Source organism: Gavia stellata, unplaced genomic scaffold (genome assembly GCF_030936135.1).
Source record: "Gavia stellata isolate bGavSte3 unplaced genomic scaffold, bGavSte3.hap2 HAP2_SCAFFOLD_38, whole genome shotgun sequence".
Taxonomy (NCBI): Eukaryota; Metazoa; Chordata; class Aves; order Gaviiformes; family Gaviidae; genus Gavia; species Gavia stellata.
Window position 1 is genome coordinate 937,100 of NW_026776490.1, and position 15,127 is coordinate 952,226.

General features: G+C 53.4%; 1 protein-coding gene across 1 annotated transcript; it reads left to right on the forward strand.

Annotated features, from left to right (window-relative positions):
• The first annotated feature begins 8,837 nt into the window (after positions 1 to 8,837).
• On the forward strand, positions 8,838 to 12,281 carry LOC132321024 (outer dense fiber protein 3-like). The gene is made up of 6 exons (XM_059834630.1): positions 8,838 to 8,943; positions 9,750 to 9,950; positions 10,172 to 10,273; positions 10,987 to 11,108; positions 11,540 to 11,680; positions 12,195 to 12,281. Exons 1-6 carry the CDS (start codon positions 8,838 to 8,840, stop codon positions 12,279 to 12,281), a joined length of 759 nt encoding a protein of 252 aa, XP_059690613.1.
• Positions 12,282 to 15,127: the final 2,846 nt, after the last annotated feature.

A 15,127-nucleotide genomic window follows, 5' to 3' on the forward strand; every position in this document is an offset into this window, starting at 1 on the left:
AATGATCCCAGTCTGTCCTGGGAGGGGGCCAGGGGATCCAGTTTGGAGTGGGACAGGGCCCAGTCTGTCCTGGGAGGGGGCCCTGGGATCCAGTTTGGAGTGGGACAGGTCCCAGTGTGTCCTAGGAGGGGGCCAGGGCATCCAGTTTGGAATGGGAATGATCCCAGTGTGTCCTGGGAGGGGGCCAGGGGATCCAGTTTGGACTGGGAATGATCCCAGTCTGTCCTGGGAGGGGGCCAGGGGATCCAGTTTCGCCTGGGAATGACCCCAGTCTGTCCTGGGAGGGGGCAATGGGATTCAGTTTGGAGCGGGAATGATCCCAGTCTGTCCTGGGAGTCGACCATGGGATCCAGTTTGGAGTGGGATATAGCCCAGTGTGTCCTGGGAGGGGGCCAGGGGATCCATTTTGGAGTGGGACAGGGCCCAGTCTGTCCTGGGAGGGGGCCGTGGGATCCAGTTTGGAGTGGGACAGGTCCCAGTGTGTCCTAGGAGGGGGCCAGGGGATCCAGTTTGAACTGGGAATGATCCCAGTCTGTCCTGGGAGGGGGCCAGGGGATCCAGTTTGGACTGGGAATGATCCCAGTCTGTCCTGGGAGGGGGCCAGGGGATCCACTTTGGACTGGGAATGATCCCAGTCTGTCCTGGGAGGGGGCCAGGGGATCCAGTTTGGACTGGGACAGGGCCCAGTCTGTCCTGGGAGGGGGCGAGGGGATTCAGCTTGGAGCGGGAATGATCCCAGTCTGTCCTGGGAGGTGGCCATGGGATCCAGTTTGGAGTGGGATATAGCCCAGTGTGTCCTGGGAGGGGGCCATGGGATCCAGTTTGGACTGGGAATGATTCCAGTCTGTCCTGGGAGGGGGCCAGGGGATGCAGTTTGGACTGGGAATGATCCCAGTCTGTCCTGGGAGGGGGCCAGGGGGTCTAGTTTGGTCTGGGAATGATCCCAGTCTGGACTGAGAGGGGGCCACCGGTTCCAGTTTGGACTGGGAATGATCCCAGTCAGGACTGGGAGGTGGACATTGGATCCAGTTTGGACTGGGTATGATCCCAGTCTGTACTGGGAGTGTGCCTTGGTATCCAGTTTGGACTGGGACAGGGCCCAGTCTGTCCTGGGAGGGGGCGAGGGGATTCAGTTTGAAGTGGGAATGGTCCCAGTCTGTCCTGGGAGGCGGCCATGGGATCCAGTTTGGAGTGGGATAGAGCCCAGTGTGTCCTAGGAGGGGGCCAGGGCATCCAGTTTGACTGGGAATGATCCCGGTCTGTCCTGGGATGGGGCCAGGGGATCCAGTTTGGACTGGGACAGGGCCCACTCTGTACTGGTGTCGTGGTTTAAGCCCAGCCGGACTAATCACCACACAGCTGCTCACTCACTCCCCTTCCTCAGCTGGACAGGAGAGAGAAAATATGAAGAAAAGGCTCGTAGGTCGAGATAAGGACATAGGGAGATCACTCACCAATTACCATCATGGGCAAAACAGACTTAACTTGGGGAAATTAGTTTAATTTATTACCAATCAAAATCAGAGTAGGATAATGAGAAGTAAACCCAAATCTTAAAAAAAAAACACCTTCCCCCCACCCCTCCCTTCTTCCCGGGCTCAACTTCACTCCCGATTGTCTACCTCTCCCCCCGAGCGGCGCAGGGGGACGGGGAATGGGGGTTGCGGTCAGTTCATCACACGTTGTTTCTGCCGCTCCTTCCTCCTCACACTCTTCCCCTGCTCCAGCGTGGGGTCCCTCCCACAGGAGACAGTTCTCCACGAACTTCTCCAACGTGGGTTCTTCCCACGGGCTGCAGTTCTTCACGAACTGCTCCAGCGTGGGTCCGTTCCACGGGGTGCAGTCCTTCAGGAACAGACTGCTCCAGCATGGGTCCCCCGCGGGATCGCAAGTCCTGCCAGCAAACCTGCTCCAGCGTGGGCTCCTCTCTCCACGGCTCCACAGGTCCTGCCAGGAGCCTGCTCCAGCATGGGCTTCCCACAGGATCACAGCCTCCTTCAGGCATCCCCCTGCTCCACCGTGGGGTCCTCCACGGGCTGCAGGTGGATATCTGCTCCACCGTGGACCTCCATGGGCTGCAGGGGGACAACCTGCCTCACCATGGTCTTCACCACGGGCTGCCGGGGAATCTCTGCTCCGGCGCCTGGAGCCTCTCCTCCCCCTCCTTCTTCACTGACCTTGGTGTCTGCAGAGTTGTTTCTCTCACATATTCTCACTCCTCTCTTCTCCGGCTGCCGCTTCCCAGTTTTTTCCCCCTTCTTAAATATGTTATCACAGAGGCGCTACCACTGCTGCTGATTAGCTCAGCCTTAGCCAGTGGCAGATCCGTCTTGGAGTCGGCTGGCATTGGCTCTATCAGACATAGGAGAAGCTTCTAGCAGCTTCTCACAGAGCCACCCCTGTAGCCCCCTCTGCTACCAAAGCCCTGCCATGCAAACCCAATACAACTGGCAGGGGCCAGTGGATCCAGTTTGGACTGGGAATGATCCCAGTCTGTCCTGGGAGGGGGCCAGGGGATCCAGTTTGGACTGGGACAGGGCCCAGTCTGTCCTGGGAGGGGGCCAGGGGATCCATTTTGGACTGAGAATGATCCGTGTCTGTCCTGGGATGGGGCGCGGGGATTCAGTTTGGAGTGGGAATGATCCAAGTCTGTCCTGGGAGAGGGCCATGGGATCCAGTTTGGACTGGGACAGGGCCCAGTCTGTCCTGGGAGGGGGCCAGGGGATCCATTTTGGACTGGGAATGATTCTAGTCCATACTGGGAGGAAGCCAGGGTATGCACTTTGGACTGGGACAGGGCCCAGTCTGTCCTGGGAGGGGCCAGTGGATCCAGTTTGGACTGGGAATGATCCCACTCTGGACTGGGAGGGTGCCACGGGATCCAGTTTGGACTGGGACAGGGCCCAGTCTGTCCTGGGAGGGGGCAATGGGATTCAGTTTGGACTGGGAATGATCCCAGTCTGGACTGGGAGGGTGCCACGGGATCCAGTTTGGACTGGGACAGGGCCCAGTCTGTCCTGGGAGGGGGCAATGGGATTCAGTTTGGACTGGGAATGATCCCAGTCTGTCCTGGAGGCGGCCATGGGATCCAGTTTGGAGTGGGATATAGCCCAGTCTGTCCTGTGAGGGGACCAGGGGATCCAGTTTGGACTGGGAACAATCCCAGTCTGTCCTGGGAGTGGGCCATGGGATCCAGTTTGGACTGGGAATGATTCCAATCTGTCCTGGGAGGGGGCCAGGGGATCCAGTTTGGACTGGGACAGGGCCCAGTCTGTCCTGGGAGTGGGCCAGGGGATCCATTTTGGACTGGGAATGATTCTAGTCTGTCCTGGGAGGGGGCCAGGGGATCCATTTTGGACTGTGAATGATCCCAGTCTGTCCTTGGAGGGGGGCAGGGGGTCCAGTTTGGACTGGGACAGGGCCCAGTCTGTCCTGGCAGGTGACACGCAGAAACAAACTTCACAACTCACACAGAGTTATAAAGCTGACATTGGTTTATTGCGGCGCCGGGTGCAAGGGGATTTCTCCTCCTAACATGCACACCGGGTTAAAATCATGACCGGTATTTAAGACAGTTAACAAAGTTAGTTACGCCTACTGGTGCTACCCCTTAATTAACTCTTGGTTAATACTTTTCTTACTTCATCTTAAAGTTACAGTTCTCTGTTAATTCACCACGCATGCTCAGAGAGTAGGGGGTAAATTGGGTTGGGGCTTTTCTAGCTAGGAGGTGTGGTTTTTGGTATTAAAATGAGATTATAATGAGTCAAGTTAACTCTAGGGCGCTATTTTGGCAGTCTTTTCTATATTTCTACGATTCGTCCTTGTGCTAATCATTATTGCTAGTTAGCAGAGAGTCAGTGAAGACAGTCTTTATCAGCAGAGAGTCAGTGCAGTCTTTACCTCTAATATGTCTAAGTACCGGGTGCAGTTGTTACAAAGTATCTTCTCTACACTTTTCTTTCTTACTTTTAACCCTTGTTTCTCAAAATGCCCTGTAATACAGGATATAAGTATAGGCTGTTCTATACCTTCAGAGCTGTGGGCTGTAGACGAGATAGATATGGGCCATGGGTAGAGTTCCTGTTTGCTAATTGTAATTTCTTTTCCGTATGCTAAAACAGGCAAGCAATGGGACAGCAGTGTAGTCCTCCTACTGAGAAGCTGGGCCCAGTCTAGAATGACAAGAATCCCACCCTGACTGATATGGTAGGAAGGGAGACAGAAAAGGAGCGCGGCCAAGAGAGCTGTTAAAGTAGCAGCTGAAAGCTGGTCGCTGCTGCATACAAGGTGGGAAAGTGTGGGCTGGAGAGCCGGAGGGCTCTGCTGCTAATGCTGGCAACAGGTAAGCAGCAGGTCCTCTTCAGAGAAGGTGACATGCATTGGACTCTCTCAAAAGGGCCTTTGTACCTCCTGATAACTGGGGCCCTGTGACAGTGATGGTAAGGTCGTCAGCCTGCAGCTCTGCAGCAGTTAAAACTACCGCTGACATAATTCTGATGGCGGATGCTGTTCTGTGTGTTTTGTTTTGGGTAGTCATTTCATTGAGCTAGAATTATTTCTTTGCGATTAGGTGACGGGGATCTTCTTGCCCTGATCGTCTCTTTCTGGAGTGCGTCCTGACATCCGCTGTCATCCAGAGGTTTCCCCTGTGTGGCCAAGAGGAGCGACGGTTGTGATGTGGACTGCTGTGAGTAACGACTTCAGCACTAGGCTTGGATTTTCTGAATTGCTGAAGAGAGCCAGACATGGCAGGTGCTCCATCCCTGAGTTTTGATGTGCTTAAAACATAGAGGGAATATGGGGATGATTTGTCCTCTGCTCCCTCCTCCTCTTCCTGTTGCCTCTTGTTGCCTCCTCATCTTCCTCTTTCCTTATTTTGCCTCCTGTGTCCTCCTCGTCTTCCTCCTCCAGTTACTTCCTGTTGTGTCTGTGCCTCCTCTTCCTCCTCCTCATCTTGCTACCTGTTGCCTCCTGTCACCGCTTCCTCCTCCTCCTGTTTTCTCCTGTTGCCTCCTCTTCTTTCTCCTCCTCCTCTTCTCCCACCTCTTACCATTGCCTCCTGTTGCCTCCTCCTCTTCCTCCTTTTGCCTCCTGTGGCCTCCTCTTTTCTCCTCCTCCTTCTCCTCCTGTTGCCTCCGGTTTCCTTCTGTTTCCTTCTCCTACTCTTCCTCCTCCTCCTCCTGTTGCCTCCTCACCCTCTTCCTTCTGCTGTTTCCTCGTGCTGAATCCTCCTTCTCCTCCTTTGTCCTCCTGTTGTATCCTGTTGCCTTCTCCTGTGGCCTCCTATTGCCTCCTCTTCCTCCTCCTCTTCTTTCCTCTTGTTGCTTCCTCTTGCCTCCTGTTGCCTCCTCCTACTCCTCATCCTATTTTCTCCTGTTGCCTCATGTTTCTTCCTCCTCCTATTGCCTCCTCATCATCATCACCCTTCTTCTCCTGTAGCCTCCTTCCTCTTGTTTCTTCTTGTGGACTCCTCTACCTTTTGCATCCTGTTGCCTTCTCTTGCCTCCCCTCGCCTCCTCTTCTCTCCTCTTCCCACCTCCTCTGCTTGCCTCCTGTTGCCTCTTCCTCCATCTTTTGTCTCCTGGTCCCTTCCTCTTCTCTTGCGTTCTTTTGCCTCCTTCTTATTGTGGCCTCCTCTTGCCTCCTCCTCTTGTTGCCACATGTTGCTTCCTGTTCCCTCCTCCTCCTCCTCCTCCTCCTCCTCCTCCTCTTCCTCCTCATGTTGGCACCTGTTGCCTCCTGTTTCCTCTTCCTCCCACTCCTCATGTTGTCTCCTACTGCCTCCTCTTGCCTCCTTTTCCTTGTCCTCCTACTGCCTCCACCTGCGTCCTGTTACATCCTCCTCTACCTTCTCCTTTTGCCTCCTGTTTCCTCCTCCTGCTCCTTCTCCTTTGCCTCCTGTTTCCTCCTCCTCCTGTTGCCTCCTCTTCTTCCTCGTCCTGTTCCCTCCTCCTCCTTCTGTTACCTATAGCTGCCTCCTGTTGCCTTCTGTTGCTTCCTCATCCTCCTCCTCCTCCAGTTGCCTCCTGTTACCTCCTGTTGCCTCATCCTCTTCCTTCCTCTGTGTCCTCCTTTTGCTACCTATTGCCTCCTGTAACCTCTCCTCCTATTGCCTCCTTTTGCCTCCTCCTCCTGTTCCCTCCTTTTGCTTCCCATTTCCTGCTCCTCCTCTTCTTCCTCCTCTTGTTTCTTACTGTTGCCTCTTTTTTCCTCTTCTTCCTCCTCCTCCTTTTGCCTCCTGTTGCCTCCTGTTTCCTCCTCCTCCCCTTCCTCCTATTGCCTCCTTTTGCCTCCTCATCCTCCTGCTGTTTCCTCATGTTGAAACCACCTCTTGTTGGCTCGTTTTGCATTCTTTTGCCTTCTCCTCCTGTGGCCTCCTGTTGCCTCCTCCTTCTCCTTCTCCCTTTTCCTCCTGTAGCCTCCTTTGCCTCCTCCTTCTCTTCCTTCCTGTAGCCTCTGTTTGTTCCTCCTCCTTCTCCTTCTCCCTTTTCCTCCCGTAGCCTCCTTTGCCTTCCTCCTTCTCTTCCTTCCTGTGGCCTCTTGTTTTTCCCTCCTCCTCCTCCTGGCTGCTCATGGCTTGTACAGCCATACTCTTTACTGGGTAAAAAGCTGGCTGGATGGCCGGGCCCAAAGGCTTGTGGGGAATGGAGTTATCTCCAGTGGATGGCCGGTCACAAGTGGTGTTCTCCAGGGCTCAGTATTGGGGCCAGTTCTGTTTAGTATCTTTATCAGTGATCTGGATGAGGGGATCGCATGCACCGTCAGTAGGTTTGCAGACGACACCAAGTTGGGCGGGAGTGTTGATCTGCTTGAGGGTGGGAAGGCTCTGCAGAGGGATCTAGACAGGCTGGATCAACGGGCCGAGGCCAATCGTATGAGGTTCAACAAGGCTGAGTGCCAGGTCCTGCACTCGTGTCACAACGACCCCATGCAACGCTACAGGCTTGGGGAAGAGTGGCTGGAAAGCTGCCTGGTGGAAGAGGACTTAGGGGTGTTGATCAACAGCCAGCTGATTATGAGCCAGCAGCGTGCCCAGGTGGCCAAGAAGGCCAATGACATCCTGGCTTGTATCAGAAACAGTGGGGCCAGCAGGAGTAGGGAAATGATTGTACCTTTGTATACTCGGCACTGGTGAGGCCGCACCTCGAATACTGTGATTAGCTCTGGGCCACTCGCTACAAGGCAGGCACTGAGGTGCTAGAGTGAGTCCAAAGAAGGGCAATGAAGCTGGTGAAGGGTCTGGAGAGCAAGTTCTACGAGGAGCGGCTGAGGGAACTGCAGTCCTTTAGTCTGAAGCAAAGGAGGCTCAGGGGAGACCTTATCACTCTCTACAACTACCTGAAAGGAGGTTGTAGCCAGGTGGGTGTCGGTCTCTTTTCCCAGGTAACAAGTGATAGGACGAGAGGAAACGGCCTCAAGTTGTGCCAGGGGAGGTTTAGATTGCATGTTAGGAAAAACTTCTTCACTGAAATGGTTATCAAGCACTGGAACAGGCTGCCCAGGGAAGTGGTACCTGGAGGTATTTAAAAGAGGTGTAGATGTGGCACTTAGGGACATGGCTTAGTGGTGGACATGGCAGTGTTTATTTGCCATTAGACTGGATGATCTTAAAGGTCTTCTCCAACCTAAATGATTCTGTGATTCTATGATTCTGTACTATCTGAACTGTTGGCAGTACAGAATTAGACAAGTGGACAAACAAAAAGGGTGGAAATGGGGCCAAGCTGACGAGCTGCAAGAACTCTGAGAAAAAGACTTCTTCCTTAGGAAAGTTTTCACATTTTTTTTCTTCCAGATCATCCCATTTGCTGACCTCTTCCTCAAACAGTTCGACGCTGTCCAGCACAGCTGCAAGACATCCCTTCATTCCTGCATTTCTCATTGATTCCCATTCCCTATTCACCCTCAATACTCAAGACAGCATCATGCAGGCTGCGAGGAAAAAAATTACCTGCATCCCAGCCAGGCCCAGTACAGAAACCCTTCTGTGCCCTCTCACAATTTTTATTCCTATGAGAAACCCATGTAATATAGGACATGTGACTTCCTGGGGAGAAATGTGAAAACGCTCCTGATCTGTGGCTGGCATCTAGCTTTCCTTGCATGATCAAGAAAGTACACACAAGTCTGCACGGTTTCTTCTGCACCTTGGGAAAGGCCTCTCGTGCCTGTGTTTCCAAGGACAACCTCCTAAAAGTGGCACTGCAGAGGTATTCCTCAGCCTTGGTAACTGAGAGCCGCCAGCAGCAATTTCCTCTTATTAACATCAGGCCCAATTTGCCCTCCCCAAGAAAAAAAAGGTAGATTCAGGGACATCTGGAAAATAAGACACGAAATAGAAAATTCCAGGTGCTCAAATGCACATTCATGCTATTACGTGAGCCCAACAGTCTAAGGCTGCTAGATGAAATGCACAAATCACATCAGTTTTTCCCTCCTTGCATGTTTCTGCCATGCAGACCTCATGAAGGTCTAGCCCTGCAGACCCCAGCTCCTGATCAGCCATATCACGCAACAGCACGTATGCCAGGCGCCAGGAGCCTGTATGATGTCACAGTGCGTCCCCATGATGAGTGAAGGCCTCTTCCCAAGGCCACCTGGCAGCTGACAGCACAACCTCTCCTGCCCGATCGCTGCCTGCCCTCACCCTCACTGTGCTCTGCGACCGAGAGCTGCAGCAGCCAACGAGCTCGTCCGCACCCAGTCCGATGGCCAAGGCTGAGAAAGGTGACACGTCGCTGCTCCTCCTGGGGAGGTTTCACACCGGGCCTCTGTCAGAGAAGCCCCTCAACAACTCTCCTGCTCTTGCCATAGGCTTTGTAGCCACCTCCAAGATGGACGGAGCCTGGGTGGGCACCTGGAGACCTCATCGCCCACGCGGCCCCATCATGGCCCAGTTTACCAGCCCAGGACCCAAGTACTCAATCCCCGGGACCACAGGTAAAACCACCATACAAGGGGGGAGCGCCACATCCACTACCTCCAGGGGACAAGTAGCCACTGCCCCATTCCCCTTTGCTCCAATCCTCCATGTTCTCAGCTGCAGCAAGGACACAGGCCTGCCAGAGGAAGCTCAGGCTGCTCATGGGAAAGCCCCGGAGAAGAGCTGCCTGGCTCTGCAAAGCCCAGAGGTGGCCTTAGCAGCCCCTTAACGCCTGAGTGCACAGGAGGAAGCTTGTTCTGTATCTTTGCCACAAACTTGTTGCTCCCACTTCACCCTTTCCTTCTTCTCTTCTTCTCCTCCTCCTCCTCTTCCTCTTTTTCTGCTTCTCCTCCTTCTCTTCTTCTCCTCCTTCATCTTCTCCTCTTGTACTTCATCTTCTCTTCCTGTTCTTCTTCTCCTTCTTTTTCAACTTCTCTGCTTCTTCTCCTTCACTTTCTTTTTCTCCTCCTCTGTCATAGCAGTAAAGTTTCATTTTCTTTTCCATCAGGGCGCTGGGAAAGCAAAACGTCATGGAAGCGATCTTTACGTTTGCTTTAAGTTAACTTAGCAACTGTTGTGGGGGTTACTACTTCATAACAATAGCATTTTGGAGATATGCTGATTAATTGCACAGTGCCTACATTGTTCTTGCTGGAGGTCGTTGTACCATTGTATTGGCCTGCTGGTATCCTATCCTCCTTGGAGGAAAAAGTCACATAGGAAGGGACTTTCTTGAGGCCGGCAACTCCGACTCCTCCACTTAGAAACTAGCTTTAAATAGGCAGTTGCAGGCAGGTGTCCTTTCACAGGCTTTTCTTCCTAGGTTACCTGGCTCACAATCCCAGCAAAACCAAAGCGCCTGCGTACACGTTTCAAGGGGCCAAACGTCCCGTTGCAGACAGCTGCTCTCCGGGTCCTCGGTACTACGTCCAGCCCTCCATCACCAGGAACGGGAAGTACGTGGCTCCAGCACATCACATGTGCGGACTTCCCAAGATAAAGACCGAGGTCACCCCTGGACCGAGTGAGTACCATTTCTCCAGCACTTCTTTCAGGCAAGACAAGCACGCCTTCCTTTTGCCTTGTGCTACCGGGGTACAAAACCATCAGCTCACGCCCTGAAGGAGCTTCAGAGGTTTCCAGACAGAAAGCAAACAAGGCTGAGACCTCCACCTGACCCTTCCTCTTTGGCTTGAGGAAAAGAGCTCAGCTTCACTGCTTTTCTCCATTTCTCCTCTGCCCTAGGCGACTACTCCACCGACAAGGCCAACAAACACCTCTACAAATGCGCGCCGGCACAGTCCATGGCCTTCCGGCACAAGGCCGTCAAAACCGACCAAACTCCAGGTAGGGGAACTTGGGGAAATACACACACTTGCAGCCTGCGTGTCCTCCCAGGAAAATCTGCTGGACAGCTTATTCAACAGGCCTAGGGAAAAGCCTGCACAGCAGGACGCAACGGCCTCTTGACAAGCTTGCTTGACGTCCCAGACCACCTGTTGCGCTAAAGGGCAAGGCAATTTGGCAGAAAATAAACCCCCTTGCGTTCCAGCTTGTCCTCAAATATCAGAGGGGCTGGGGGCGGCGAGGCTTAGATTCTGAGTGATGCCCAATGCTCTGTGTTACAAGTCCGGTCGCGTTCAATGTATTGAACTCTCATGATTACAGATGCACTCGTAACACCATGCACTTTCAGTCCAGTCGTGTTCCATGACCTAGCATGGCCACACTTAAGGGATTTATGGCGTTCAGTGAGAACTCTCACGGCTAGATTAGTGAATAGTGCCTTTCCGTAAAATGCGAATATAAATCTAATTCCTAAGTTACCTCCAGCAATTATTCCACACCACCAACTTCTCTCATCCCATAGAAGAAGCGGCAACTCAGGCTTGGAGCTGCCGACACATGCCACGTGTGACCGAAGACGAATACATTGGGAGGAGGGGCAAAACATCCTTCCTGCTCCTGGCAGCAGCCTTGACAGGCTGCTCCTCTCCCACCCCAGCGCTGCTGCTCTCCCCGCAGGAGTCACACAGGCGTTCTTCCCATTCCCCTTCCAGGTCCTGGCACCTACACCCTGCCTCGGCTGGTGGGACCCAACACAGCCTACACCCACGCCAGCCCGTGCTACTCCATGAAAGGGAAGAGTAAGCACAATGGCTTTGCTGAAGACCTCTCCAAGGTGAGCTATGCTTCTCTGCTCTCTCGCGTCAGCAGCTGAAGCTCAGGTTAGAAGGGCTCCAGCGCCTGCTGCAGCCTCTCTTAACGCGCACTTCCCTGCACCAGCAGCAAAACCCAAGAAGCCTCGGGTCCCCTGGCTCTCCTGCTCTTAACAGCGGGAAAGGGGAGGCTCTGCCGACACCTGCGGTCCCTTGCTTCCTAACACTAACGGTTTTGGTGGGGCAAAGCTCATCGGCACTAATGGGAATCTCCCTCCTCCTCTGGGAAATCTGCCTCTTGGCAGGTTAAATGGAGGTTCCCTTGTTGCAATCGCTCCGTGCCTCTCACACCACTTCTCTGGCCAGCCAGCTCAAGTAGCACAGCCCATGTGGGCACCCAGCAAGAATCAACACCCGCCTTCTGTACCCAACAACCTCCCTGCCTCTCTTACAGACGCCAGGTCCTGCTGCATTCCCCAAGGTGGAACTGGACGTCTACAAAAAAAGGGCTCCCGTGTACACGATGGGAACCAACAGTAGACTCGGAGGCGACAAAACAGTGAAGCCGGGGCCAGCAGACTACCACCCGGGAAAGGTAAGGCAGCCTGCCCACCTCTCCTCCTTCGCTTTGCAACAACCAACCCTTAAGCTTCTCCCTCTTCCGACGGGGCTTCTGAGAACTCAAGACCACCTTAGTGGAGTGACAAAACACAGGACAGCAGGCCTGCTCCCTGGCCTTGGCCCAAAGCCGAGCAGAGGGAGGCCAAAACCCCCATCTTTGCATCTCCCCTAGCTGAGCCATTCAATGCTGATAGGCGCTCACACATCACAAGCTCTTCAGGAGGACACACCGCCGCAGAAGGGACAAGCAGACCCAAGAGCAGACCTTTCTTATGCACTGGGGATCAACTGGGAGGGCAGGGGCATCTAGCGAAGTCTGGCTGGAGCTAGAAGGGCTCTGGACTTGGAGCCAGTTCCAGTGCCAGCTCAGCTCTGGGCAAATGCACCTACATCAACTTGTTATGCCAGACGGCCTTCTCTGAAGACAAGTCTTCTTAAGAACAAGGCACCACGGTCACCCTTTTTTTTCCTCACTTTTCCCCTTCCAGGTGACGCTGATCAAGCCCCAGGCACCTGCTCCCACTTTTGGACTCCGACATTCCCTCTACACAATTCCTCTAATACCTCTGATATGAGACTAATAAAACAACACCCCCCGCAAAGACCTTGTCTGGTCACCTTCAGCTGCATGGAGAGGGCGTGTGCGTGAGTGAGGACAATCAGCTCCCTCCATTTCATGTCTATGCCTCAGCCAAAACATTGCAAGACAAGGACGAGAGGAGAGCACCGAGATCAACAGCATAAGCAAGGCAGAGAGCTCTGACAGCACCGTTTCACCTGACCGAACCTAAACACTGCCCCGTGAAAGCAGTCCAGCCCTTCCCTACATGCTCTCACCCCATGGCCGAGCATCCCGCAGGCACAGGCTTGCCCCCAGGGACACAGCCTGTCTCGGCACCCCCCCTTTTCAGTGCACACAGGTGGCTTCTCTCCAGGGTGCGGCCAGAAACACAGCTGCTCTGCGTGACCTCTTGCCATGGGCTAAATGCCACAGGCAAGTCCCCAAAACACTGACCGTTAAGGAGAAAGAATCCAACAGACAGGATGATGGTTGCGTCCTCCAGGTTGCCTTATAAAAGCTAGCTATCCAGAAAGGAATTGGCAATATGGCAGGATGAAGATGGTACAGCCCCTCTGGGCAACCTGCTTCAATGCTGGGCTGCCCCAAAGGGGAAGAAGGTTTTCCTTACCTCTAGCCTGAAACTTCCATATTTCAACATCGTCTAGACTATTGTCCTCCTGCCAAGCACCACAGGGATGAATTTGGATCCATTTTCCTGAAAACCTCTGCCTAGGGACTGGCCAGGCTGCTGGCAGGGTCCCAAAGCCCTCCCATTCTAGAGAATGAAAATGCCCTGTCCTGCAGCATCTCCTTGCAGGGAAGTGCTCCAGTCCCCGAGCATCTTCATAGCCCTCTGCTGATCTTGCTCCCACTTATTAACATCTTTCTTGTACCGGGAGCCCAAAAATTGACCCCGTATTGTGCATGTGGTCTAATGAGTGACGAGTAGGGGGAGATAATCGCTTCCCTCCATCTTTGGGTGAGGCCCCCGTTCATACAGCCCAGGACACTTCTTTGCTACCAGGGCACACTGCTGGAAGGTGTTTTGTCTTCTGTCGCCCAGGAGCATCAGGGTATGTTCCACAGAACTGCATCCCGGTCAGATGATCCCCAGCCCATATCACTGGAGGGGGCCGGTCTGGCCCAGGTGCAGGACCCAGTGCTAGTTCTTGTGGAATTTCAGGAGGTTTGTGGCAAGGCATCCCTCCCACCCGGCAGGGCTTCTCTGAATGGCATCCTTAAGGCACAGGAATGCTCCTCCCCATTTGATGACATCAACAGACCTGATGATGGGTGCGTCCTCCAGGTCGCCTTATAAAAGTGCACCTTAGAAAGTGCACAGGGCCCAGGAAAGACTCCTGTGCTGCAGTGGCACCTGCATCTGCAATGTTACTAGGAATGGATCATCCATCTGCAAAGGTATCTGCATCGACATCTGCACCTCCAGGGGTATCTCCTTCTGCGATAGTGTGTTCGCCTGCCGTGCTCTCTCTCTCTTGGTATTTGCACGCGGAATGGCATCTGCAGTGCCATGGAGGACAGGTGGAAGGTTAGGGGCTTCGAGGGAGGGTGCTAGGGCTTAGGGGTTAGGGGTTTATGTTAGCAGCTTGGGTTCAGGCATCTGGGGAGAGTTTCTGCTTTGGGCTTTGTGCTCAGGGCAGGGCTAGGGCTGAGAGCTCCCCTTTTAGGGTTAGGGATCAGGGTGAGGCTCAGTGTGAGGGTTTGTGATTCTGCTTAGAGCTTCTTGTAATTGATTTGAGCACTGACTAGCTTTGTGGGTTGAGGGGTTGGGTTAGGGCTAGATGTGAGGGCTGCCATTAAGGCTAGAGGTGAGGGCTGCCGTTAAGGCTAGCGTTTGAGGGGTAGGGACCTCACAGACAACAAGCAAGTGCTGTCCCTCTCACATGCCTCTCCTTTGGCCTACCCCGTTGTCCCATCTCTCTCTTTGATGTCACTCACAAGCATCCTCACAATGCTGCTCCTCACCAGCCAGCTTCCTCCGGCAGAAATGACATCACAACCTACTCTCCGGCAATGTCACCTATGCCTGCACCTTCCTCTTGCCTAACCTCTCATCTCATCTCCCTGGCCTTTCCCTTCAGAACCTCACAATCCCTGCCCTGCTTCTAGATCCTGGGAAACATCAGTTAGGCTTAGGAGAGGGGTTGAAGATGAGGGAGGGTGAGGGACAGGATTAGGGAGTTGGGTGAGGGTTTAGGCTTCAGGCATCTGGTGAGGGGTTCAGCTTTGGCATTAGTGTTAGCATGGGATGATCTGTCATTCCCTAACAGCCCTGGAGCACTCCTTATCAGGATCGTAACCCAAGTGGAACGACACCACGGTTACCGAAATGCCATCATTTTACTAATGACTAAAGCCAATCATCTTGCAAACCTACAAACAGCGGTCCCAAAGGAGGCCCTTTGAGCTCTCCTGGACCACAGCGGGCTGCGACCAGCATCTCCCTCCAAGTGGGACGCCTCTCAGAGTTCGCAAACTCTCCAGTTTGTGAAATTTGGAGGACTGCCACCGAAAGCTGGCGACGAAACCTGGGCTGAAACCCTCCCCTCCTGGAGGCTCAACCCTGGCCCCCTGAGAAATACTGAGACATTTGAAGTGAATATTTCACGGAACTCGAGGGGAATTTTTAACAGGTATACCTTTGTATATGTATCTATAGCTTTATGTCTGTGTGCGTGCGTGTGTGGATCAATCTGTAATCAGGCTATTGTTGTGATTAGCTCGCTTCAGGCTATTGTTGTGATTAGCTCGCTTTGTAAATCCTAAAATTAATCCTTGATTAAGTGCTGCCTAAATCTTATAATTTACCTCAAACAGTGAATGAACCTCAAATTGCTG

Coding starts and splice junctions, on each gene's coding strand:
- LOC132321024 (XM_059834630.1), top strand. CDS start 8,838: ATGGACGGAGCCTGGGTGGGCACCTGGAGACCTCATCGCCCACGCGGC. Junction 9,951..10,171: donor CGAGGTCACCCCTGGACCGA/GTGAGTACCATT, acceptor CCTCTGCCCTAG/GCGACTACTCCACCGACAAG. Junction 11,109..11,539: donor TTGCTGAAGACCTCTCCAAG/GTGAGCTATGCT, acceptor CCTCTCTTACAG/ACGCCAGGTCCTGCTGCATT.